This window comes from Styela clava, chromosome 15 (genome assembly GCF_964204865.1).
Source record: "Styela clava chromosome 15, kaStyClav1.hap1.2, whole genome shotgun sequence".
Lineage (NCBI taxonomy): Eukaryota > Metazoa > Chordata > Ascidiacea > Stolidobranchia > Styelidae > Styela > Styela clava.
In genome coordinates this window covers 10,073,668-10,100,611 of record NC_135264.1, presented here as the reverse complement: position 1 = coordinate 10,100,611, position 26,944 = coordinate 10,073,668, and the positions used below count along the sequence as shown (strand labels likewise).

Below are 26,944 nucleotides of genomic sequence, written 5' to 3'. Positions count from 1 at the left end.
GAAATACATATATATATATATATATATAGTTGTTTGTTTCTCTGTATTAATAGTATCCGTTGCGCACGTGCCTTACTATTCCTTATTACTGGGATTGTACTTGAAAATATAATTGAATAAAAACCAAAAAAACACCAAAAGCAAAACATTCTAAAATGAATAATAGATTAATGATATCATGAAGCTAAAGAAATATTTTTATGCTGTTTTCGACTTTTTTATATACATAGTTCCTGTCGCGTTTGAAGAGGACTGCCCTTTCTGGTATTGCTAAAAATATTTCGCAACAAATCCTAGTACATTTTACGACGCTTATTAGACTTCTTACTCACAAGACACACACATGTGAATAATATTCTGAACACGAGATACTTTATTATTTAAGATAGTCTTCTCGCTCCTTACCTGCGATTCCATTTAGCACGAAGTAACATTTCGACAACTGTTTTACGAGGTGTCAGACAGCTGAGATGTTTTGTCGCACCTTCCGTTGAGCGATATTCTAATTGTACATGGAGGTGGACTAGAGGTGTAGTCTTCTGTCTCCATCGGGCAGTCACACATACAATACAACCGGAGCGATAAACTGGCTACAAGGAATGAAGAAATGAGACGGAAGTGTAACAAAAATGCGATGATAAAACAACATCATCTGAGTATAATCAAAAATAACTCAAAAAACTTCTCTCCACAAGATATCTGTATTCTTCCGTTTATGTTATAGTCTAATTTGTGCAAACAAAACAGGATCTTCGTCATCCTAATTCCTGCGTTCAAGCATCCTTGTGCTAACTTAACGTCCACATATCGATCCGAACTGAATAAGAAAAATGGAAAACCTGTAATTCAACGGTTCGTACACGTCTGGGTTTGGTCTGGTGTAGTTAAGTACCACATTACGTCACTGCGACATACTAGGGCCCGCAAAAATATACGGATTATCGTCCAAAACGAGCCGATGACCATCTATTTCTCTCGTCGTATCGACCCCGATATGAGATAATTCGTTATCGTCGGCGCAGATTCCATTTGTGGCGATTGTAAGTCAGCGATACTTTGGCAAGCTCTATCGTATCGTGAAATCGTAGTGACGTAATTTTCGGATGACGTAGTCAGGTGGGGTTAGGAATAACAAACAAAAATGGTTGTGGCACGATCTGAAGTACACGTGGTACTAAACTACACCCAATATCCTAGTAACACCTGCATCGGAGTATAATTTGATGAACTTCCAAGTAGCTGTAATATGTCATTTGTGTATACTAAAATTTTATTAGAAATAACCAATGGCACTTAATCTTAAAATACTTCTCCTAGGGCTCTTAATTTAAACTACTCTAATATTACAAAGGTTGAATGTGATCGACTTCTCGTCGTTATTGGTGCACTCACATTGCAGTTTAAAATGAATTTACCTGTCTTGGACTACTTTATCCAAACAAACAAAAACCCATTGACGGCATTGAAATTGTCATATGTCTGAAAACTCAACATTTCCACTTGATATACAGTTAAAAATTCTGAATTAACCCGCAGTAGTAAGAAGAATGACCAGAAAAATGTGAATAAAAAAATGAAGCATTTAATAACAAACTTTTCATTCTCTCAAAACTTGAGACCAATCATCAACATATGCAACAGTTCTATCATATTCAGTTTGACAGCATTTGTGCAATTAAATTACAGATTATGTATGATTATTCATTCAACAATGGAATGTAAAATATCATACAGTTACAAAATAATACATTGCAAAGTATAAATCACAAATTTCATGTGAATATGATTAGGGTTATCTAACCATCTGTTGCATTTATGAGGATACCAGGTTCATCATATGGATTTAGGGTTAAATCATGAAAATTTAGCTTTCGAAAAGTCCATTTCCGGATGTTGCGCCATAAATTTTTTCAACATGTCTTGCTTCTTTTGTTCTTCCGATGTCGGAAGACCCATTTCTTTTTGACGTTGATCGAACATCATCTTTTCTACCATTCCTCTTGTTTCCCCATCAAGATCACTCAACTTGGAATTCTCAGGGTTGACTTTTCGTGTATTGATTTCAGGGTCAGAGGTCACAAGTCGACTCCACCAGCTCATCTTATCAACTTTTTCAATATTAACAAGGAGTGCTTTTCTGTCTGTTATTGTCCAATATGATTCATCAACTTTAATTTCCGCATACGATTCGCCATCAATGATAGGAGGATGACCTTTTAGACCAACTTTCAAATGTTTGCGTTCGATTTCACAAACAACATCTTTCGATCGCACAGGAAAATTCACATTGAATGGCACTTTTAGTTCCAACTCTTGTAAACTCTGTGTCCAAGAATAATTTGGTAAATCAGCACCATTGCCAGCGTTCGGTCGAAGTTTTCCTTTATCAGCTTCATCCTCTTCTTCTTCTTCATTGTCTTTCTTGGTTTCTTCTTTTACCTCTTTTTCAGCAGAGTCCCCGTTTTCCATTTTACTATTGACATTTACTGAATTCTCCTTTTCTTTTTTCTTCGCTGATTCTTGTATTTGTCGTGCTTCTTCTTCCGTAACTTCAACTATTTTGCTTTCCTCTATTTCCTTTTGTCTTTGCTTCTTTTTTTCTTCCTCTTCTTTCCTTTTCAGTTCTTTCACTTTTTTTTCTTCCTTTTTCGTTTTGTTACTGAGTGCTATTTTTTGTTGTCTCTCCATCGCAGTGATTACAGCTTTCTCCGCATCTCCTGGCTCTCCTCCGACAAAAAAGTCTGTTTTTCGTCTCAAAAACGCAAAAAATGTGTCTAGTAGTTGGTGAACACCACCTTGGTGCTGTGTTGCAATGTGCATTAACAAACCATCCCAATCTTCTTCTTGTTTGGTGAGTTGTGCCATAGTGTTTTTTAAAATTTTACTCTTTAATAAGTCTGAAATATTAAGAAACGAATCATATTAGAAAAATAAGAAAGCCAGAGAAGCAATTCAAAGGTGATGAACCAATATTCATCAGTTGTAAAGGGGCTAAATATTTATCTAAAAAATTAAAATAAATTTTATGTTTATTGAGTTTAAAAAGACTGCACTATTTCTGGTCAAACCTCTAGGCATTGACCGCTTGAATGATGGAGGCATGAAGTCTCTAACATAGAATGTCAAATAGATAATGAACTAACAGTTTTGCATTTTTCAAATAAATGGAGAATTACATATTTCATATTACGAAGACATCCAGCACACCCAGTGCAACTTGACAATGTGAAAATACCACAAACAACATTATTATTGTTTCAATTATCTCATCTTTATTACACCAATTATTGTAATCGGATCACTTGAATAGTTTCTTAAACTGAATATTAGGGTCAGAAAGCAGAGGTCGGATCACTTGAATAGTTTCTTAAACTGAATATTAGGGTCAGAAAGCAGAGGTCAAGCAATTATGTTTTGGAAAGTATAGCTGGAGTCTGAGTTAAAATTTTTAATCCATAACCTGAGCTCAAATTTTCCTATTCTACTCCACCTAAAGTTAATGAATGGCTCAAAGTTGAATAAAACTCTATCATGTCTTTAAAGCCAGGAAGTGGTTGATTTATGATTAACCAAGGATTACAAGAGTAGGTATATCATGGTATAACTAATTCTCCTGATTTAATTTTCTCTTCAAATTTTGCTTGGAGTTTTGCTACTTCATCTCTGCGTTTAGCACTTTCATGCTTTTCCCGCTCGATTTCAGCGAAAGTCCGGAATTTCATATCCATGGTTTCCTCAGCACGCTTCGTTAATTTAACATCATAATCAGGCCAATGTATTAGATTTATATCTAAAACTTTTACAACAAGACAATATCGTTCAAAATTCATTTGTCTCAGTTTTAGCAACAAGTCGTTCCTGAGTTTTCTTTTTCTTTGTAATTTTTTTTCAAGATATCCACTTAAATATTCTCGTTTCACATACTCCTCTTGGTCTTTACGAATTGTGATGGTTAGACCAGCGATTTCCATTTCAAGCGAATCAAAGTCATATTTGTGTCTTTGCAATTGTTCACCATATTGAAGAAATTTTGATTCCAACTTTTCCTCTTTTGTACCAAACTCTAGGGTAAAAATTTTACGCACATTTTCCGGGGCGGTTTTCAGTGCTTCGATATGTCTATATTGTGGCCGTAGCATTGTCTCATCCAAGTCATCAAGTTGACTTATGCGTCTTCTTTCTTCTGGAATATCGTTATTAACTTGTTTTGCTGAACGCCTGGTTCGACATGAAATGCATGAATTTGTTGTGACTTTGAGAATAGTCAGAGGAATCTGATTAGTAACCGTCACTCTTAATGACTGTAACATGGTTATTAGGCTGTTAAACTGTCACCTGATCTAGCACAACACTGCATTGAAAAAATCAGAAAATAATTTGTAAAACACAAACAAAACACCTACCAGTATATTTTTCAATCAATCAATCATTTTAGTTTCTCCGCCGCAAAATATGGCTGTATGGCCACCTAGACCAGTGGTTTTCACCCTTTTTTTGCTTGTTGGCTTGCGGAACGGTTAAATTTCAGGACCGGTACCGTACAGTAAAAATAAAAAATATATCAAAGTTCCAGGATTCGCAAGTGCCTGGTTTTAGGGAGACCCCAGTAAACCTTCAAAATTTTTTCACTCAACCGGTGCGGTACCGGTAGGATAGGATAGGATTTACATATTTATCCCGGGGGAGAGGAAAGCCGATAAGACGGCTTATCCATATGGCGAACCACGGCCTCTCGTCCGGTTACCATTCCAAGTCGGGTACCGGTATGGGATTAGTCTTTACTGTATTGTTTGTTTTTCGGAACATGGACTTGGTGGTGGAGGAAGCCGTAACCGACCAGCGGTTACGTGAACCACCCAACGACGGCGAGGAGTCCAGCAATCCTCTCGCACATAACCATCCCTGCATGGGATTCGAACCTGCGAACCCACGCAGAGCAATTAGAGGTGCGGTGGCGAGCGTATTCCTAACGCTTAGCCCGTTGAGCCACACCGCCGCGCCAGCAGTACACCGCCGGTACTTATCCACACATTGGAAATTTCGGTAAATATCAACCCCAACATCATTATTAGTATGCAAAACATTTTGATTATGAACAAATAATAAATTTAAAATAAATAAAAGAAAGAAAGTGCTGGATACACCTTAATGCTGTAATGTGGCGCGGCGGTGTGGCTCAACGGGCTAAGCGTTAGGAATACGCTCGCCACCGCACCTCTAATTACTCTGCGTGGGTTCGCAGGTTCGAATCCCATGCAGGGATGGTTATGTGCGAGAGGATTGCTGGACTCCTCGCCGTCGTTGGGTGGTTCACGTAACCGCTGGTCGGTTACGGCTTCCTCCACCACCAAGTCCATGCTTCCGAAAACAAACAATACAGTAAAACTAATCCCATACCCGACTTGGAATGGTAACCGGACGAGAGGCCGTGGTTCGCCATATGGATAAGCCGTCTTGTCGGCTTTCCTCTCCCCCGGGATAAATATGTAAATCCTATCCTATCCTATCCTATGTGCTGAACAGACCACGAAACGTCGATTTTCGAAATCGCTGCCAGCATGATGCATTGGCAAAGCTGTTTGGTGGTGTATGGAGTTTCTTCCGGTTGGCCACAGACCGTAAAAACAATATTGCGCAAATCAGAGAAATTTTATTCGTCCCTCTCATTACATTGCCATGCCGTTTTTATTAATTGAATAAGCGAATTATAAAAAATTACGCATTGCATTCAAAAAACGATGTTACCACATATCCATCAAATCTAAATTTGCCTCTCACAAAGGTAACATCAAGGCAGTATGGAAAACAATTAATGAACTTATTGGTAAAAATAAAACAGGTTCTTGTCCTTTGATTGGACTCGATTGCAGTAATACACAAATTGCAAATAAATTTAATGAACACTTTTCCCAAGTGGCACAAACCCTGCTCGACTGTATGCCACAACCAGCTGGCTGTGACAAAAATTACATTTCATATCTTGGAAAGCAAGAATCCTCATCCATGTTTTTAAGGCCAACTACATCATTAGAAATAAAAAATATTATACGCGAAATGAAGCCCAAGTCAAGTTTTGGAATTGACGGTATTCCATTCAAAGTATTGAAACACGTTCCAGAACATATCATTGACATCCTGACATATATATTTAATCTTTCACTATCTAGTGGGTTATTCATTGAAAGCTTCAAGACATCTAAAGTTCTTCCTCTATTTAAAAAGGGTAGTGTTTCAGATCTTGGAAATTATAGACCTATTAGTCTTTTACCATCATTTTCTAAGATTCTTGAGAAAATAATGTATAGTAGAATGTCAAACTTCTTTGAAACTAACAATGTTTTCCACTCTCATCAATTTGGTTTCCGCAAGCATCACTCCACTGCTATGGCTGCTAATGTTTTGGTACACAAACTGACCAAGGCCTTTGAAAGCAAACAACATGCAATTGGAATATTTCTTGATATTTCAAAAGCTTTCGACACCATTGACCATTCCATCCTTTTAAGTAAGCTCTATCACTATGGAATTAGAGGCGTCCCATTCAATTGGATCAGGAGCTACCTGCAAGACAGGAAACAAATTGTGCAATATGACAACTCATTCTCTACAAATATTTGTGTCATGAAGCACGGAGTTCCACAAGGATCTTTACTTGGCCCATTATTTTTTCTAGCTTACATTAATGACATGTCCAGGTGTCTGAAATCCTCTGAGTCGATCATGTTTGCTGATGACACTGACTTGATTCTTCATGGGAAAAACCTTGAAGATCTACTCACAGTTGCAAACCAAGAACTAACCAACATTCATAGCTAGATGTTGGTTAACAAATTATCTCTTAATGCTAACAAAACTAAATTTGTATTATTCCACCCAAGCAAGCATAAAAGTGTGAGTAGTTCAAAACCACTACTGCTCAATGACAATGAAATTGAAAGAGTGAAAGAAATAAAATTTCTAGGAGTTATCTTTGATGAAAATCTATCATGGAAATCACAAATGTTGCATGTTATTGGTGAAACAAAAAGGAACTTGGCAGTTGCTGCTAAAGTATCCCAGTGCGTTAATCAATCAGCTTTACTAGCAATGTTTCAATCTCTACTACTAAGTCATATCCGATATTGTAGCTCAGTCTGGCTCCATGGTAATAAAACACTTGTCTCGAAATTGCAAAGCATTTGTAATAATTTTTTAAGAATTGTCTTTAGGAAAAGTAAACGTGAAAGCGTAAATCATTTCTATAAATCGCTAAATATACTCAAGGTTGAAGACATAATGAAATTTGAAGTATTATCATTAGTTTATGATTTTCATGACAACTCATTGTCAAACTGCTTTGACGACATACTAACCAAAACCACCTCCAATCGAAGAAGTAATTCCAATTTATTTATACCGTTTATGAGTAAATCTGTGAGCCAGCATGCCCTATGCTATAATGGACCTAAGCTATGGAACTCTCTCCCCTTGAATTTGAAGTCATTAAAATCCAAAAAATCATTTCAGAAACAAGTTAAGTCGTACTTGGTATCCAAATATTAAAAGTTATTTTCCCATAACCACACTGATATATATACTCTTTCGTATGAAATTAGCTACAACGTTTTGATAGCTCGGACACAAAAAATATTGAACCTTCATGAATGACCATGATAGAAAGTTGGGACACTCTTCACTTGCACATACTTATTTTCATGAAAATATTAAACAGCTACAATATTGCTATTGCTCCTGCAGCTGCTGATTGTTGTTGAGCCGGCAGTTAATCTCTCTCCACCTGTTCTACATCTATTGTTGGTGTGTCGGGTTCTGTAGCATGCACAGCAAATTATTTTATTTATTTATTTTTCAAATGGCTGTTTACACTCTGACATCTGCATGCGCATGTTCCCTTTTTGCTTAACGTTGGATTTTTGACATTACACATGCATGATCTTTGTTTCTATATGGGTGGTGTGATACCTTATGAGGGTTGTAGACCGTATAGTTTAGCTCCTGTACCTATTATTGTAATTAGGCGACCAGTGGAGATATATTGGATTCTCCCCTTCATTTTAATTTGTTGTGGTATTCTATGATTTGTTTTGTGTGTATACAAAATTTTATCCTAGGTTGAGGTTCTGCTGTGAAGTTGATGTGAAGGCCAACATACGAATGGTCAGTGTGGTTTGAGAGTTTCTGCATGGTTTGCGAGGAATTCACCCTGTGTCCCAACCATATTTCAACTCTGGTCTTTGAACTAGCGTTTTATAGATAGATAACTAATAATCAATATCTACTCGAAATAATAATTAATTCTAAACAAAAGTGTAGGGTAGTGCTGTTTCCAAATATGTAACCCTTGAATATCCTACTCGCAGATTTGTTTTCTGTTTTTCAGGTCGTTCTGTGATGATCAATACAATGGCTAGTTTATTGAATATAAATGGTGTCTACAACAACAAAATTCGCAGGCTGATGTCTCATCCACGATAAACTTGAACCTATTACGCCATAATAATTAAATGAAGAAATGATCCTGTGAAATAACAATACTAATTCCTTTATTCCTAATTCCTTTATCCTTGCAGAAGTCAATATCTAAGAATGAAAAAAAAAACCTTATAACCTTAGCAACCAACATATTCCTATACCCTGTCTTTCTACCTTAATTAATTATAATTACTCATACTTATAAAGTTACTGATAGATTTAAATACTTATTGCAATCTGGACTACAATTTGGCAATAATAGGCTCTAGTTTGGGCAATGAAGTGGTCTAGCCCACCTCTTCATGCACCCAATTCTGGCAACTTTGGTTGGGCATTTTGGCATTTGACTCCATCTATAATCAGCTTGACAATATATTTTTTTATAAAAGTTTATCTTTACTGTTCACTCCCATTTATAAAATTGATCAATTTGGCAGTGGCAATCATGATAAATTTATTAATATGGTGTGGCAAGTAATTTTTATTTATTTATTTTTTATTAACTACCAGTATGTAATTTTTCATGTTCCCTTTACTTAATAACTTCTATATGGTTGTGTGTGTGGGTGCGTGTGAGCGTGTGTGAAATATTTCAATTATTTTAGGTGAGTGAACACGTACCACATCTTCTTGGCAAAACCTTCCATCTTATATACATTCTGTACGTTTTAAACCTTATCTAAGGTTTTGTTCGCTCTCCTGATTTCATAATCAGTTTTTATTTATTTATTTTTAGCATTCATTTTATTGTTTTGCTGATTATGGAGTCGAAATAAACTTATACTTATTAAACTTATTATCCGGTACTGTTCATCAACTGCTTGCCACTCTGCGTCAAACACATTACCAATTTTAAAATGTAAAACGATGTCATAAATTTGAATAATTTTTAAAATTTCATTTATGTGTTTTGAAATAATGTAGTTAAAAATCGTTCATTTATACCTGTGTTACCTAACATCTTTTTTACTTCTGACTCTCTACTAGCCCCACGTGATTAAAATTTCCCCGTTTTTGCATTTGTGTACATTATTTCAAGCGGTTAGCCAATTATAAAATAAAACTTTGTTGTGGGCTTTCTCAGTTTCTCTTAAATTTAGTAAAATGTTAGTGATATACGGTAGTTAAATTGACATCCAAGATTGGTACCTGACTTCTACATTACTCCTAAGATCACTGGTAAGTTTAAAATATGTTTAAGTGAAAGGTGATCTTGCCACCTTTGGCAATTCTGTCTGGGCAATTTGGATGAAGTAAACTTTAACAATAATTAGCTTGGCGATATTTTTGATAAATATCATTTTTTCTGTTTACTTGTGTTTATTGATTTGGTAGTCAATGATTGAGAAATTTAAAAAAAAAATCAGAAATCATTGATATACAGATATAGGTGTGGGAGTGGCAAATATATTCTTTTTATTTTTGCATAATATATAAATCAGAGTTTCCCAAATTTTTTGGGCTGCGGACCCCTATTCGAGAATCTTAATTTTGATGGATACGCGCTATGTATCAATTTCCATTTATAACACAAATGACATTAATGTGATGGATTAGATTGCTTTCCACTGCAAAATTTTTCGATTCTAGGTCTTGACCTGTATTTTGTCATCATATTTATAAGAGTTGAAAATGCTGCCTCACGCATGTAGGACGTTGCAAAAGGCAATAAAATTTTAATTGCCTTTTCTGACAGCAATGGATATTCGTCCGCAACGCTCAACCAAAAATTTGCAATTGCTCTTTGATTGAAATCAATCATTAAATATCTATCAGACTTTTTTCGTATCGTTTCGTACCCTGTGCAGTTGTCACGGACCCCCGGGGATCCCTGAACCCCCAGTTTACCTCCAGCGACACCATTCTGTTAAAATTCTGTATGTTTTAAACCTTACTTCCGTACATACAACTTTATTCGCTTTTCTGATTCTGTAATGATTTTTTTATTTTCATCAGCTATTTCTTGTTTATTTTTCTTAGATTCAAGATGGCCGTGTTTGAGATCTACTCATTACCTGCATTGTATCGATACAAGTCGAGTGTTTGGTCGAAAGCTTCCTTCTATGTCCTGGCAGTGTTAGTTTTAACTTTCATACCACCTCTGCTAATTGCATACAGAAGCCAAGGATTTTGGATTACAACAAACACATATCAAGAACAACCAGACGTCACTTATAAGAAACAACTTCTTATTGTGGCGGAACTTGCAAACCCTGGTGAATATTTTGCATGGAGCACGTATGCAAATTTTAACAATTTATTACAAGGCAATTTACGTGTTCCCCAGGTGTCTTCCTTTGAACTTGATAATAATCGTGATGGTCTTAACGATCAACTCTCGCTTAATATAAGTGTTCCCCTCACATCTTCAGAACAGGTTGTTAGTGTTCACCTTCTGGTTATCTTTGACTACAAGTTATACAGAATGTCAACATTTGAAATGGAGAGCATGGTTTACGTATCACAATCTTCGGCTTTAGGTGGGGCGGGGGCGAAGGTGACTGGTGATCTTGGATTGTATCAAAGAGTGCCGTTATATCACAGAGGCACTGACATTAGATTCAATACTCCTATCATTGATTCGACAAGCACTTTTGCTTCAAGCTATGATTTATTTACTATCCTAAAAAACTACTCCCAAAGAAACATTACCACAAGACTTGAAAACTCGTACAGTGTATGGTCGCCTGGGCGTTTGCCCACGGAGCCCTTTGTTTTACAACTTGATGTCTTTTATCCTACAGAAGTGATAACCTACCAGCCTGGATTTTGGGAATTAATCAAATGGGGATGGGTCCAATATGCCACCATTTTGTTGCTCTTTTTATGGGTGTTTAAACGAATTAATAGAACTGTATTTGAAGGAAATGTCTTCAATACAGTAGTGCAACAACCAAAAGTGAAGATAATAAAAGGACTTTAGCATGTAGAGTGGAATTTAGATTAAACTATTTAGATGATGTGAACATCTCTGTTTTACATGAATATCAAGTGACTGAAGCTTTAGTTGGATTCCTGACCCTTTTTTATATCAAACTTATTCATTACTCAACTCTCAAGCATACATGTCACACTCAGAACCGGATATTTGGTTTGAAATCAGAATGGTTCGCTCCAGTATAATCAAACTGTGGCTAACTTGGGAGTTGAGCTTCTTCAGAACTGGAGCCACTAATACTTCTGGTAGCTTGATTGGCCTCAGCTTCAAGAAATTTTCAAGGCTCCAGCTCAGTCCTGATGAAGTCGAAGATAGGTTTTGTCAAGACTTTCAAGCTAGTCAGAAACAATAAATTCCATTTGACAAATATTGTGGCCATATTGCTTCCTGACTTTTTAGTTTGAAAAGTAAAACTCAAACACCAGACACTGGAAGACTAATTTTTGACTATAAAAATTTTGGTGTCGGTTCTGATTTTAACTGATGAAATTCAGAAAAAAGGGTTTGGAAATCAACTCAAAACTATTATAACAAAGTATTCTTTCTACTGCAATAGAGTATCAGTATGGAATAATTTCATTTCTGGTTGTATTATTTTGATAAACCAATGGTTTTATTTTGATTAGCAATTGAACGTAATTTGATATCAAGGTATTTTATTTAGTGATACCTAATATTTGAATATGAATATATTTTTACAAAAAAAGTTGAATTCTTGCTTACGGTATATCTTTGTTACGCAAATGCAACGCAAGAGGGATGTTGAAACCTGGTCAGTGCGGGGACTGGCCATGTTTATGCACATTGTAACAATGAAAAAAAAACTTACAATCAAATATGAAAATTGAAGGGTGAATGAATCTCATGGAAACTGGCATTAGAAATTACCATTGAGTGGGTGTCACACAGTTGGGAACACCATGCCATTATCTTAGCTTGTGTAATTCAGGAATACTGTACAGCAAAATGTCTTTCTCTCGACTTAATTAAGGTAGTCCACCCATGGATTAATGACCAATCAACCTTTACATCCAACGAACCCGGTCATAGGAAATTATGCTTGGCGGTGTGGCGTATCGTGTAAGGCGTTAGGGATACGTTCGCCACGGCACCTCTGATTACCGTGCGTGGGTTTGCAGGTCCGAATCCTATGCGGGGATGGTAATGTGCGAGAGGATTGCCAGACTCTTCGCCGCCGTAGGGTAGTTCACGCAATCGCTGGCCATACCTGACTGACAACCGGAAGAGAGGACATGGTTCGCCATAAGATTGAGCAGTCTTATCGGCCTTCCTCTCCCCCAGGATAAATATGTAAATCCTATCCTACTTGAATATATAATCACTTTTGTATTCACCTCCGGTATATTGCAGTGGATGTAAATAGGAGAGCAATTTGGATGCTACCTAGCTGCATATCTTCACACCACTGCTTATATCTTCATCAAAAATTCAATCACCCTCCAAATCACAATAGTTGCTGTGGCAACTAACTAAAATCATTTTTTGACAATATATTTTTTGTGCATAAAAAGCTAATACGAATAGGTTGTTCTTATGTGTCCAACTACCCAGCCTGAACAAACTACAAATCAACAAATTAAATCACATGAAACTATATTGTAAATTCCGATAAAAGAGAAGAAAAATGAATAATACGATAAAAGATAAAACATACACGATCATCCCCACATGCACACACTTCATATATAAAATAAAAACAAAACGGGTACAATATTCTATGTATGGCAGGGATATAGTCCTTTATAAAGGCAAAGATATTAAACTGTCCGAGTAATACTCAAACCAAGGCTCCTTTCTATTCATAAAATTGGAATGACCTTTTGTTACCACAATCCGGCTATAAAATATAATATTCGAAACATCATAATAGGAAAGGGAGAAAAAAATCTTGAATACCGAACTAATCGAAATACAGGCTTTAATGTGGCATTGTTACAGCATAAGGTAACAAAAACATATTTTCTGTGATTTTATGATCTGATAGAGCAATAATATTACAGTGTAAATTTTTTTTAATAAAACATAGGCTACAATAAAAATAATGATAAAAACAAGGCGATGCATTTTTGTCATAAATATAAAAAAGGGATAGGATATTTCATGCAAATTCTAATATTATACACATAGAAACCAGTTTTGCAAGAGATGGTAGAGATCTGTTGTTTGTGCTTAAACGTCGAGCATTTTGCCATTTTCAAGTTATATGTTATGAACTACATGAAAAATTTCCAATTAGATTTATTGTATACTTTTGAGGCAACAAATTCATGATGTCAAATACACTGAAAAAAAATCTTAAACAGGATGTGTGACATTTTTAAATCACCAAGCAGTTGCTAAATGTACTTTATCAATAACAAGACTTTCATATAATTGATCTTTTGCCACAAACCTTCAGGCAATTCTACCATTTAAAAGGAACATTATCAAAAATATCAAGACAATATATATAACGTTGGGGAAGACTGGAGATCATTCATTCATAACAAAACACTATATTCATGAAGATATGTATGAAACAACATATTATCAAGCACTGACTGATATTTCTTTTTAAATTCTGGTATAGACATTCAATTAGTTGCTTGGATTTCGAACTAATAATAAGTGCGGTTGTCATATTGTTTATCCAAAAATTACGTGAAATTTTATCACACCCTAAACACATCATAACAAAATTCAAATTATGCAACAAGCATCTAAATTTTAGTGCACTATTATGTCATAATCAATACGATGAATTCGTTCAAAGCAACTTTTTATTGAATCCAGTATGAAACAACTATAACAAATACATAATATATATATATAATGATTTAAATTGTCAACATTTTGGTCAGAATTCAATACTTTGGGAGTTTTCTTGTTGAAGTTTGGTGTCTCTATACGATATGATGAAATGTAGCAGCATCTATCTTTTTTTAATCAATATTGTAAATTCATTCAAGCACTGAAAAATAGGAAAAAGTTTTAGAATAAAAATCTACAATTTCATCTTCCATGGTACCAACTCAAGTTACAGCAATATATTGAATACAAGAAAAATGATCTAGCCATGAAATTTAGGTTAATTTTCTAATTATTGTTTACTTGAGGCAGAATTTGATAATACAACATCAAGTATTTCTGAGCTTCTAGTGTTTTTTTTGATTGCTCCCACTGATATACCCCTATAAGGGTAATATAGCAAAAGATATTCCAGGTGGAACGATTTTTCAACTTAAACAGGGATCCAATTACATCACAAAATTTTAAAAAATTTATTGCAGCGGTTTTATGACATCATAATGAATAGGTATCGAAAAAACAATGGCATAAAAGTGATGTCATCTTGTCCTCAGCACATGGCATACTTGACTAGACATATTTTACAATAGTAAAGAATTTGTGGAATCTATAACAATATACATTGACAACATGCCGACTGCCGGGACGCTTTAAAACAAAAGAAATGGTATTCGTCGACATAATATGAATGCAAACAATAGCATGAGTTCGCAGTCTGAAATTTTTTCAATTCAAAGTTGGCTTTTTATTACTTGTCTGGTATAGGACATCTTTTGGATATATCAGGTTGGGCCTGACCTACTTTGGCACAAACTTTTTTAATATTTATCGTTCAATTTTTATCTTCTGTACCAGTATGAGTTACCGTTAGGTTTAACCACGATTGTCGCTGCTCAATGACTAGTATTTTATTTCCCTGGAATGACATTTTTTTACATTCTGTATGTACTAAGTGTATTTCCGTATTGTGTAAAAACGAAATACTGACTTGTTGTGAAAAAAAAGTGTTTTCTATTCATCTATTGGATAGATTAATTCTCAGTGGTTAATGACCGTTGTTGTTGCTAGAAATCTACTACTTTTATTTATTTCAAAAATTTCTATGGACTTTGTGACTATGGGATTCATTTTTTGTGTGTGGTGATATCATCAAAAATAAGAAATTGCGCAACATGGCCGGTCACATGATCCATTTCAGCGGTCTGGTGGTCAGTGAATTCAGGGAGTTTTCTATAAGTATGACTAGCTGGTACTGTAAAAGATTTGATAATTCTTCATTTTGGCCTTTGTGTCTGTATATTTGGGCATTCATTTCACTGCATGCTATGCTCCCAATTACAATTACATAAGTGTATTCAGCTCCCAATAAAAAGCGAGTAAACACTATTCTTACACAAAGTGGAGAAGTTGAAGTCATCTTACCACCAATACCTATTTTTACTACTTATAAGACGTACAAAGCAAATACATTAGTGACTATAAAATCATACTGCAATAATAGATGTAGGACATGGAATGCAAATACATTTAGTGACTATAAAACCAGATTGCAATAAATTCCTTCATTTTTATATACTACTAGACAGCTTTCAATTTTGCAAAACTGATTTTTCCTTCTCGTGTAAATTTACTAAATTTCAACTGTGCTGTTATAAAACTCAGTGATCGTGACAAAATTCAATGAAGCATGTCAAAATTTGGTAACAGGATCATACGACGGATCAAATTCCGTTAATGCATTTACAAAGGTTAAAAATTCCGCATTTTGACCTCTTCAAGTCAAAAGATTCCGATGTAAATCCCATATAAGGAAACAGTGGTATAAATACTTGTTGCTATTGTAAACAGACGCTGAAGCTAAAGTCTGTTATCATTTAAACCGCATCAAATGAAAACAATCATTGTTCCAATTATTTAAACCTTGTTTTATCAATTATGAACCATCCATAAAACAAGCATACTATATCACCTTTCTATAATAAATTGCAGAGATATATTAGAATGGTTGGTAGGGTCAAACCTAATAGATCATAAAATAAATTTTACAATTAAATTATGGTTGGTCAGACATGATTCAAAAACCTATAGGCGAATTGAATAATATAAACAAATGTAAATGTTCGAAACTGTTTTATATCAGATATTAGATTGGTCAGAATCGATTTCAACGATATATTACTGAAACAAAATAGCTTTTTTGATCAATTAATATGTACTACACAACACAAGGACCTTCATATTCCCAATTTCATATAACGTTTACCTTTTTGTTTTTTGTACTAATATTATTACCCGTATCATACATAAGTCAAAAATTGAAAAAATAAAAAAAAAATTTATTAAAATTTTCACATTGGTGTATCTCTGTGCATACATACATTCATAAGGCAGGACCTTTTGACTGGTTGACGAGGTAGCATTACCATGCGCCATGGTTGATTTACGAAAGTAAACACAGCCTAAGCAATGTATGTAACACTCTTTAATGTCACATTCCATGCATTGCAGACACGTTTAGACCTGTTTAGACTGCTTAAAATCATTTTTCTAAGACCAGGCATGGGTTGGGGAAGAATTAGACTAATAAACCTCGGATTTTATTTATACATACTTGGCCCAAAATATTATTTATACCACAAAGTCACATTTTTTTGGCTGTGAAAGAATGTGTTACAGTTATACTTAATTTAGAAGGGAACAAAATTGTCTTTCTGACCACCAGTTGAGGAAAAGTGAAATCAGCCATAACATCCTTCCACGAGTTCATATTGTTCGTGAAACTAATGTAGGTGTATGGAAATTAAAACAATATTATGCAATATTCAGAAAAAGTCTGCCATGTAGACAGTAAAATGAAGTTTTTATTTGAAAAACTAGGGTAGCAGAATTTTAATTTTTTTCTCATTTAGATTTTTTTATGATGTAAATTAATTCAAAAATTCTATACCGAACTGTTCTGGTAGATACCTAACACATACTTGTGAATAATAACAGTCTATAATTGGGTTAGATTATTTTTTTGGCAATTAGCGGAATAAACTGAACCCACTAGTCACAACCTATTATTAGTATCTTAGATGCATGTGTAATGAATATACACAAATGAGGAAACCTGAGAGAGCTCATAACCAAAAATTAACATTAGGAAAAAGGTAATATCTATATTAGGAAAACCCTCATGGATTTACCAAATGAGGTAATTTTCCACTAAGTCTCTTTTGCAGGCCATAATTGAAAGAAAAAACAAATTTATACCACTTTGTGTTATGATCCATAAAATTCTCACAAAAAATTGAATTTTATTTAAAATATTTTCACATGGTAATCGACAAGCCACCATTTATGCTAAGTTATTATCGCGGTTTAACGCTTCACACAAACTGGAAGTATTTTCCGCATGAACGCAAGAATATTGTGTGGGTGTACATATCCATGGGTAACTTGATAACCCTTTTTTATATACGCGGAAACTATTATGCACTATTGCATTCATAAGTCATTCACATTGTCTCTACTTATAAATAATATTGAATGAAAAGTTGAAAGCTACGGTTGGTCTATAGATCACTAAGAAATAATGCTTGGAAGACGCACAAAATGCAGTATATTTTTACAAGTCATATAGGCAAAAAATAGTCCTGTTGGCATCAAAATTTTGTTATGAATTCAGTTCCCAACATATCTTCCCAAGTTAGGATTCTTAACCAGATTTATTTTATTCCAATCATTGTTTATTTAAATTTTTCTATTTCATTGAATACACCTTTATATGCCCAACATCAGTTGAATGAAGCACATCAAAGTTTTTTTTACCCAATTCAATTTATCGTACTTTAGAAACTTACTTTAGAAACTACAAAATTTATACATAAGTTCAAATAACATAGAAATTAAAAAATAAACTTTGTTTTTTTTTTAGTGAATAAAGGGATAAGTGTTACCCATCTCCCGTGATCGGTGAGAATATAACTAAATTTTGTCATTCGAGGTAATCTTCAGGTGTAAATTGGTTTCAAGTTTCAGCTAAATGAGGAACACGGCGCCAACCGGAAAATACCGTCTTTATTACTTCTAAGTGATGTAATCATACCTTTGCCAAAATTTTTCAATCTGGGGAACAATTATACAAATTATCCACTTTGCTAGATAATGTCTTATTATTTTAATCCGCAATATAGAAATATCTCATTCTCATTGGTTTTCAATATTACTTTATTTATGGTGTAATATGGGTTGGTTATGTATAACATGTTTACTCGTGTTGTAAAATTTCTTTAAAAAATGGCATTCATTAAACCAAAAAAATGAACTGTGATACCCTATAACAGCGTTTCTCAGGAATTTTGTTATTTACGAGGTGGAAATTCAGAAATAGTGCTTCATATTTGGTGCGGTTCCACTGATGTTGATCCGTTATTTGGTAATATTTGAATAATCATCATAGACACCATATAAATCATACTAACTGTGCAAAAGCATAGTAAGTTGCCCAAAAAACTGGCTAAGAGTTCTTCAAAGATTGAACAAATAATAGAATAGGAATTTTATATATATATGGAACGAAATATGATATCCGGGAATCACTGACACTGTACTATAATGTAAACATTGTAAATGCAATATAAAAGTGCACCCAACATTGACAGACTAAGCCTGTGGTTTTTCCTACAGTAAATCTCTATACAACGAATTATCATTTCAAACAAAATTTTACACTCACAGTTAAAAAACTGTAGCACATCAAACATTCGACTCCTTAGGTGCTCCGACAAGAATTGCATCGTTATGTGGTGGTTGGTATACTGCATGTTGTCGCTGATATGTTCTTGGGGGTATCGGAGGGGGTGAAGAAGGGTATGAACTCGTATTAGGTTGAGAGCTTGGTCTCAAAAGAGGGGCTTGGTGTGACCCAGAGTGGTACCCATTGGAAATTGGGGCAGATGTGGGCGGGTATGTCGATAATAATTTATGAGAGGGTTTTATTGGTTCTCGAGTCGAGGGAGAAACTGGCGGTGATTGTGAGAGGTTTTCACGAGAGAGTTTTGTTGTGGTACTTGATTTTCTGTTCTTTTGACAAGTCATCAACCATCTCATAACTCGAGCGTTTTTCTCAATGATACTGACAGATTGAGGGCCGCGTATTAATGCAGTTGTTACAGGGTCAACATCCATGGCTTCATCGGGACTATCCCTAACATAAGCAGATGCTCCTAGAAGAAAAAGAGATAAAAACACTCAGACCTTAGTGGGTTTGAGGAGCTTTGAGTGATTTAGGTCTGTTAACCTAAATGAACTTCATTTATCAACATGCAAAATTTTACTTGTAATTAGTTCACAAAAGACGGTGAATTTTATAGCAAAGTACCAATGGTAACAATAACAACCTATTGAAATGGCATCTATCTTACAATCATTATATATATATATATATTACTGTTCAGCCAAAACTTTTCTCGAGATGTGCAAAAAATTTAGAAAATAAAACATTAAAATTCTAATTGCACAAACCTGCAAACGAAAAATCAGACTCGCTGCTCAAATGATTTGAATACAAAGTGTCATTCATAGAAGAATGATGTGCCAAATTCATATATTCTTCCATTCCCATTGTTGAAAAGAACCTATCGAGTTCATGTTGATGAGAAAGGACATCTGACTTTGATCTGAATAAAATAAACATCAATATGGGTAAAATTGAATATTGAAGGCCAAAATAGCATGAAATTGAATGCATTGCATTATTAATATTGCTGATGATAATTACCGGTAGTCCCACTAGGTTGGATCAAACAACACAACATTGCATATCCAAAGCAACAAACCATTGCATCCGGGCACATTTGAATTTGAAACGTTTCAAGTAATTTTATTTTTCAATTCCTACTTTTTTCTTAAATTGAAAGTTTATTTCTTCCATAAAAGATTTTTTCAAAATCCATTTAAAGCTGAATGATTACGAAAAGGTCAAGTAGGAAAACTTCATTTCAAGATGCGTCACATGTTCACATCAAGAGTCACAGAGTAAATAAATGAGAAAATTTATTGACAATTTAAATTTGATGACGATTTTTTTTTACTAAGTTATGGAAAATTTAAACCCTTGTCCCAGTTCCAAGAATAAACTAATACCAATGTGTATACTAACAGCTGCCAAAATATTTTAGCTACCTCACCCAAATCCAAAAACAACATTTTTGCTTATTTACCAAAAACACCCACACTGGCAAAAAATAGACAAATTCAATAAATTTCTATTAATAATCAATACATAAAGTTCCAACAGAAGCAATGGTTTCCCAGTAAAAACAACATAGTGTCACGCTCCATTCCGAGTATATAAATGATACATTGTGTGTATCGATAACTTGTTGACATTGGCATACCAAGTATCATAGATAGCAAGTGGGCTCTATAGGCAACGGAGTAAATACAACAGGAGCCGTGTCTAGTCATCTACGTCTGGGAGTGTATAAGTTTTAAAGTACAATACGCAATAAAAACCATAACAATAATAGCATAGAGCTATTGAAATAATATATCAAAAAAGGTATCAAATGAAAGCTGAAATATAATCCCAAGCTTTTGTGAAACGGATTATGAAAATGTATGAACGTATACAAGACAGGTGTATTTCAAATCAATTGTGCAATATAGAGAAAATGTCCCTAGCAAGTATGAATTTAATATACATACGGCCACACAAATTTGGCTGAATTAGTCTTTGCCCATCCTTGAACAAGCATAATATAATATCGACGCAAATAAGGAATATATAGGATTTATCTCAGTCTTACAGCGCTCAATCGTAGATAACATTTGAACTCCTTTTGACGTAAATTAAGATTTATTATTGTTTTCGGTTCGCATAGGTCTGATGTATTGGTATCAAATGATGCTGTTGCCACTACAATTGAACGGCAAAAGCGAAACCTTTTCTCAAAGTGTGTACAAAATATATGCTGAAAATATTTTCACTTTGTGCTGGCATGTTGTTTATAAAAACTATGGCGAAATGGTTATTATTTATTATTATGAAACCAGGTTTACCAAAAGCAGAGTAATGTCAAAATGAATTTAAAATTCATTTTTATTGAAAAAAGTCAAGATGTGGTTTTAAAACATTTTAATAAATTTCAATCAGCAAATTTGGAACTTGTCATCTGCAGATAAAAATGTAAATTTTTCAAACAATTTCTCAACAGTAAGCAATGACCAACCTGTGTCTATTCCTTTTTAAAGACGAACTTCTCGATGATGTTGGAGTTCGCTTTAGTGACGAGTACGGAGTGGACGAGCACGACCTAGTGGGTGTTTGCGGTGGGGTCATTCTAGCCGCTTGCTTGTTCGGTGACAGTGTAGGAGATATCGGTGTTGTAGTAGGCCTTTTTGGATTGTGTCTTGTCTGTGATAAAGGTTGCCCAGGGAATGCAAATGTGGGCTTTATAGGAGTGGATTGTGGAACAATTGTTGAATTGTTTTTGTTGGAACGAGGCTTCAAATCATTTGCAGTTAAAGCTGAAAATAAAAACAAGAAATTTTGAGCAAACGAAGCGGAATATTGTGACACTAAATTTGATATCACAAAATAACGCTCCAACTTATAAGTCAAATATTTCATTTGAGCATTACATGTCAATGTTTAGGTCAAATATTTGCGAAGGTAGAGACCAAGTTCCGCAACTCACTAAAATCATACATACCTGTAAAAGGTTTATTAGCATTTCCAGAAGAACTTGAAGTATTGTGGGATTTCATCGTGTCATCATTTTTAGGATGATGTTGTTTTCTGTAATCGGGAACAACTTCTCTTCTAGACTTTGGCGCCAACATTGGAGAATTCGAGAGATTACCATCGTCAGATTTTGTTGTTGGTGCGACTGGGTGATCTTGGGGGTTTGCAAACCCAATTGGGGCGGAATGTTGCCGCATGGGGACATGGCGTAAATGTGTCGTGTTATTTGGTCCATCAAAATATGACGGCGTTTTTGTTGAAGATTTTGTATAATGACCAGATGAGTCAAGCAATTCCATTGAAGATGATTCCTTTTCTCTCGATTTTTGCGTCACTGATTTTGGTTTATTACTATAAGAGGCAGAAAACTCCTCTTTTTTAGACCTTGAGTTTGAGGAGGTTTTTGACCTATCTTGTCTCTTATCTGAGTTGTCTGAGTTACCACTACCCAAACTTCCCTCTATGGCACCTCCGAGCACAAAATTAATATTATCTGCCACGGATGAATTTTTGGTGCCAGCGTTACTACCGTTACCATAATTTGTCGCTGTGCTTAAATTTCCGAAAAAACTTTCTCGATTTTCAACTAATGTATTTCCATCCATGCTCGCAATGTCCGGTGATCCAGCAGAATTTCTTTTTATGTCATTATTTTTGGTGTTTTCTAAAACAGGGTTTATGATTTCTTCGATAGCTTCTGCTACGCTCTTTCTAGATCCAGTTTTTTGGAACAATTGTGAATTGGCATCCTTGAAAGGTTGCATTGAATCTAGAAAATGAAAAATTGGAAAATTAATCACAAAGAGATGAAAAATGATGACATTTGAACAAGGATATCTATCATAGGGATATTAAACATCCACATTTGTAAAATTTATTCAGAGACAAAATTTGTGACTAATGAAGGCAAACTGCATTTAATAAAGACTGTAGTAGTGATTTACTAATGAAATAAATAGCATAAGTATTGCCACAGTTTGCATTTACCTTCAGGCAGAGACATTCTTGATGATAAATTGCTCTTTCTTTGATCTGAAGTATAACTGCGAGGTCGTCTTTGTCTTGAGTGAGAATGAGATGCATTGGTATCCATTTCTATTGATGGTGGGGGTGTGTTCTCTTCACCAGATGTTTTGGTATATTGCGTATTATCAGATGCATGTAATATATCCCAAGATCGCCTTTTGACTCGGTTGCAATTCGAGCGTTTGGGTTCATTTTTGTTGAGATTTGATCCAGATTCTGAAATAAATGGGTAAATATTTAAGTCTAAGATCTTTTTCCCAATTTCTAAACAAGTTTTTAGCCATTGTACTAGAGTGCGTTCCTCTAAGATGAGTTCCTTTACTTTGGGGTGAGTTTGCATAAACTTGCTCTAATCAAAACATACGCACCGTAATTAATTTTCCCTCAATAACCAAAATAATTTATAAAAATATAAAAGAATAAGTCTGTAATGTAATACTACAAAATTATCACTGTGAACCAAATATTTGATATAAGAAGAAACGAAACGTATAGAGGATTTACTGAATTGAATACTTACCTATATCTCTTGAGTTTGCTTTCCCCAATTAATTTCAAAAACCTGGGTTGGGTAAAATGGTCTGAACAATAGGCATGCATGATACAAATACACTCCACCTAAAGCGAATACAATCTTATTAATACCAGTAACCCACCCTCAGTTTCAGTTCCCTCTTTACTGGAAACAGAGCTAGTTCTCTTTTTTAAACTTTCAATAGAATGAGGTTGAGAATCAGAACTTGCGGTTCGTCGAATATTCTCTTTTTCTTTCTTCGAACGAGGCAGCATAGGTGGTTTTGCTTCAACACGAGTGTCTTTTGTATCCATGGCATTTTCCGCAGTATTAGACGCATCATTTTGGAAGTTTTGAGACTTTTTCTGCAAAGCAGGATTTACAGTGAAAGTCGTACCACTGACTTTTTTGAGTCCAGACTTATATTCAGCAGGTACGCTCGTCTCCGAGTTTGTATGCCTTCGAGTGTGAATACGCTCGGACCCAATATTGACTTTCTTTAAATTTTGTCTCACATGTTTAAGTTGCGACCTCGGACTCAATAGAGGATTTGTGGCATTACTTGCTTCACTTTTGGTAACGGATAACAAATTGTGACCCATCTCTGCACTGCTTGTAAGCCTAGGATTATATTGGGTTGTTTTGTTAACATTCGGCCCAGCACTTGCAGACCGATACCTACGACCATTTGAGCTATTCGCTGATCTCGGTTGTCGTTCATTGCGTTGTTCGGTGTTCAGAACATTTTTAATCCCCTCTTTTGCTTTGCTTATATAAGTATTAAGTGCATTACTCGCAAAGACACTTTTGGTTTGTTGGGAATTCTTTGGAATGAAACTTTTGCTTTCAGATTCAGGTGATTTCATGATAATGGGTTGTGTTTTTGATCCCTCGTCTGCGGTGGATGCAATGGTAGGTGAAGGCGTAAAGGCATTACCAGTTGATCCATTACTTGACTGGCTATTCGAGCTATGTAGCTTTTCACGAAGTCGAGTGAGAAGCGGACTCGGAGGCGTAACATTATCATTTAAATTTCTGTTATTTTTCTCGATTTCACTATTTCGTATTGCCTTATTTTTCATCCTTTGTAATCTCCGTGTAGCCGTCATACTATGTAGTACTTCAGCATCTGTATTATTTAATTTTGTCGCAGGTTTCAAAACAGTTGCATCTTCGGTGGAGAGACGATTCTGTCTTCTTCTGGATGTCACAGGTGTAGCATTCTGTGGCTTTACTTCGTTATATTTGGTGAAGTTTGCCATAGCTTTCATAATGCCTTCAGTAGTGAAGTCCCCAGTAACATCATTACCAGTTAAAACTTCATCATCCTCTTCCATATTGATAGGCGAGCCAGTAGAAGCCGTACCCATTGACTGAGTTCCAGTACTGTCATTATTTGGAGGTGAGCTGGTCCTCAATTCCAAAGTGAAACGACGCTGTCGAACTTCCTCACTTTTCACATACTTGAATTTATCTGCCTCTAATCTCTCCGTTGCAGTTTTTCTTCTGTTTTCATTTCCTATGATAAATAAAATGAAAATTTTTTAACATCAGGGAAATTATTAATACCTATAATGAACATGATAAGCTAATAGAGGAAATCATTATCGGAAAATTAACAAGCTGTTATCATCCGATGATACACAATTTCAAAACTGACTTCAAAAGTAGCATGCAAGTAAGAGTATATAAAGGATTGATTCATAGATTGCTCGCAAGTCAAAACTTACTACTTTGCCACTTTATTATTTTGAGTTTTGAATATAATAAATCCTTTGTTAAAACTCTTTTCATAAATTATACTTTAATAAATAGTTATCATGGTAGGAAAGTTATGAGTTATGCTCTCATCTTTTTAGAGGAATTTCATGAAATACCGTACATTGCTATTTTAGCTTATCAGAAATAAAAATATGCTGAATGACCAGTGACACCTCACCAATTCTCAATATTGAAAAAAATGGTAATACTAATTTTATTTAGGTACGGTATACAATCATCATAAGCTACAGAACTACAGAAAGGCACTAAATAATCAAAAAATTTCATGACTTCCTCATTTGGTATATGGTTGAGAAAATCTGTCAAGGAATACGGCACTTTAATTCAATTATTCAAGCACTGATCTACACCAAGTAACTTACCAGAACGTTTAGAGTTCCGAAAGTATTCAGGTCCTTTGTTTAATATTCGCAGTGGGGTTGTACCTCCATAAGATGCTGGAGTTGATGGCACAGTGCTCATCATGTCAACGAATTACAGTGACACAACAATAAACAACTTACAACATTAAAAACTGTAAATAAGCATGATATTCTGAAAAAACAGAGAAAATTGCAATAACAGCATTATTACAGTATTATGAAAACCTGAACCACTGCAAATACTCGAATATATTCAAATATTGCTAGACTCATAATTAATTGGACTAAATTAGATATTTCGAATTCCTGATTTTAAGAAAAATTTAGAAACTGAAATTTCATATTTTGACCATTTGTAATCTATATCTGATAATCAATACAAAAAAATACACTCAATCTGGCCTCTGATATCCGGAATTTATAAAATGATAATTTAAATAGAATGAATTCAATAATATTCATACAATCATATTCAAAAATGTCACAAATTCCCTTACCCTACCCTGACTCTGACACGAAATGCGACAAAACAAAGGAGACCCAACCTCGCGAGGATAAGAACAAACTGAGCTACGATAGAGGGAAAACACGAAATATGTCTCGAATGTTCAAAGTAAAGAGAAAAGGTTCGTCCGAGCTACCATCCATAACGTTACGTAGACTCGTCAACCATAAACTTCCCCGTAGTGTTTTATGGTTGTTTTTAATCCTAAAATGTAATTTTGAAAGAGTTGCTACTATTTTGCGCAATGCTCTAAATATGTATAAACAGAGGATTAAGATTAAAAATGAAAGCGCAAGCGCGAATTTCACTAACGAACTCGTATTAACCTGTCAAATTATGAATGATAACATTTCCAGATGTAATTCCTCGTGATAAGCACATTACGGTGTAAAATGCACAGTAAGCAAGTGCTGATAAACAAATAGCAGGCCTATTTAGCACGAAGGCGTCAGCGAATACTGGAATAATTTTATGCGGTCGACTCTGAGAAATGCTTTGCTTACTTTACAACTTGATCAGAGGTTTGTTATTATTGTTTACATTATTGATCTATAATTTTGTTAATGAAATTAAGTAAACTCCTAGTTGCTATTTGCTACCGAATTTGAAGAACTCAATCAGAGATCGTGTGCAGTTGACAGTTTTATTAAAATTTATTGCTCTTAAAAAATTGACCAGCATGCGCAACCCGACAATGCGCAATGGTTCACAGCCAAATTGCCCAGGGCGGGATTATTTTCCAATTACGAACTTCTTAACGTTCCAGGAACACTTATACAAGAATTTAAACGCTGCCAAGCATCAG

General features: G+C 34.8%; 4 protein-coding genes across 4 annotated transcripts; 1 reads left to right on the top strand and 3 right to left on the bottom strand.

The window, feature by feature from the left end:
- Positions 1-1,562: 1,562 nt before the first annotated feature.
- On the bottom strand, positions 1,563-2,990 carry LOC120334133 (nuclear migration protein nudC-like). The gene has a single exon (XM_039401584.2). It carries the CDS (start codon positions 2,863-2,865, stop codon positions 1,855-1,857), a length of 1,011 nt encoding a protein of 336 aa, XP_039257518.2. The 5' UTR covers positions 2,866-2,990; the 3' UTR covers positions 1,563-1,854.
- LOC120334134 (small ribosomal subunit protein uS15m-like) lies at positions 2,897-4,396 on the bottom strand. Its single transcript, XM_039401585.2, has one exon. It carries the CDS (start codon positions 4,308-4,310, stop codon positions 3,594-3,596), a length of 717 nt encoding a protein of 238 aa, XP_039257519.2. The 5' UTR covers positions 4,311-4,396; the 3' UTR covers positions 2,897-3,593.
- Positions 4,397-9,491: 5,095 nt separating this feature from the next.
- Positions 9,492-12,128, top strand: LOC120333968 (transmembrane protein 231-like). The gene is made up of 2 exons (XM_039401395.2): positions 9,492-9,651; positions 10,453-12,128. Exon 2 carries the CDS (start codon positions 10,460-10,462, stop codon positions 11,393-11,395), a length of 936 nt encoding a protein of 311 aa, XP_039257329.2. The 5' UTR covers positions 9,492-9,651; positions 10,453-10,459; the 3' UTR covers positions 11,396-12,128.
- Positions 12,129-13,007: 879 nt separating this feature from the next.
- Positions 13,008-25,824, bottom strand: LOC120334702 (uncharacterized). Its single transcript, XM_039402209.2, has 8 exons — positions 25,635-25,824; positions 23,633-25,009; positions 22,938-23,192; positions 21,919-22,719; positions 21,436-21,733; positions 19,727-19,881; positions 18,939-19,428; positions 13,008-14,381 (listed from the first exon to the last, which is right to left on the bottom strand). The coding sequence occupies exons 1-7, from the start codon at positions 25,735-25,737 to the stop codon at positions 18,959-18,961; spliced, it is 3,459 nt and encodes a 1,152-aa protein (XP_039258143.2). The 5' UTR covers positions 25,738-25,824; the 3' UTR covers positions 13,008-14,381; positions 18,939-18,958.
- Between the last annotated feature and the right edge of the window lie 1,120 nt (positions 25,825-26,944).

What these genes read in the sequence shown, in the direction of transcription:
- LOC120334702 (XM_039402209.2), bottom strand. Translation starts at nt 25,737, where the DNA reads ATGATGAGCACTGTGCCATCAACTCCAGCATCTTATGGAGGTACAACC. An exon ending in TCGGAACTCTAAACGTTCTG is followed by an intron (nt 25,010 to 25,634) that starts GTAAGTTACTTG and finishes TATTTATCATAG; the next exon opens with GAAATGAAAACAGAAGAAAA. An exon ending in AGAGGGAACTGAAACTGAGG is followed by an intron (nt 23,193 to 23,632) that starts GTGGGTTACTGG and finishes CATTTATTTCAG; the next exon opens with AATCTGGATCAAATCTCAAC.
- LOC120334134 (XM_039401585.2), bottom strand. Translation starts at nt 4,310, where the DNA reads ATGTTACAGTCATTAAGAGTGACGGTTACTAATCAGATTCCTCTGACT.
- LOC120333968 (XM_039401395.2), top strand. Translation starts at nt 10,460, where the DNA reads ATGGCCGTGTTTGAGATCTACTCATTACCTGCATTGTATCGATACAAG.
- LOC120334133 (XM_039401584.2), bottom strand. Translation starts at nt 2,865, where the DNA reads ATGGCACAACTCACCAAACAAGAAGAAGATTGGGATGGTTTGTTAATG.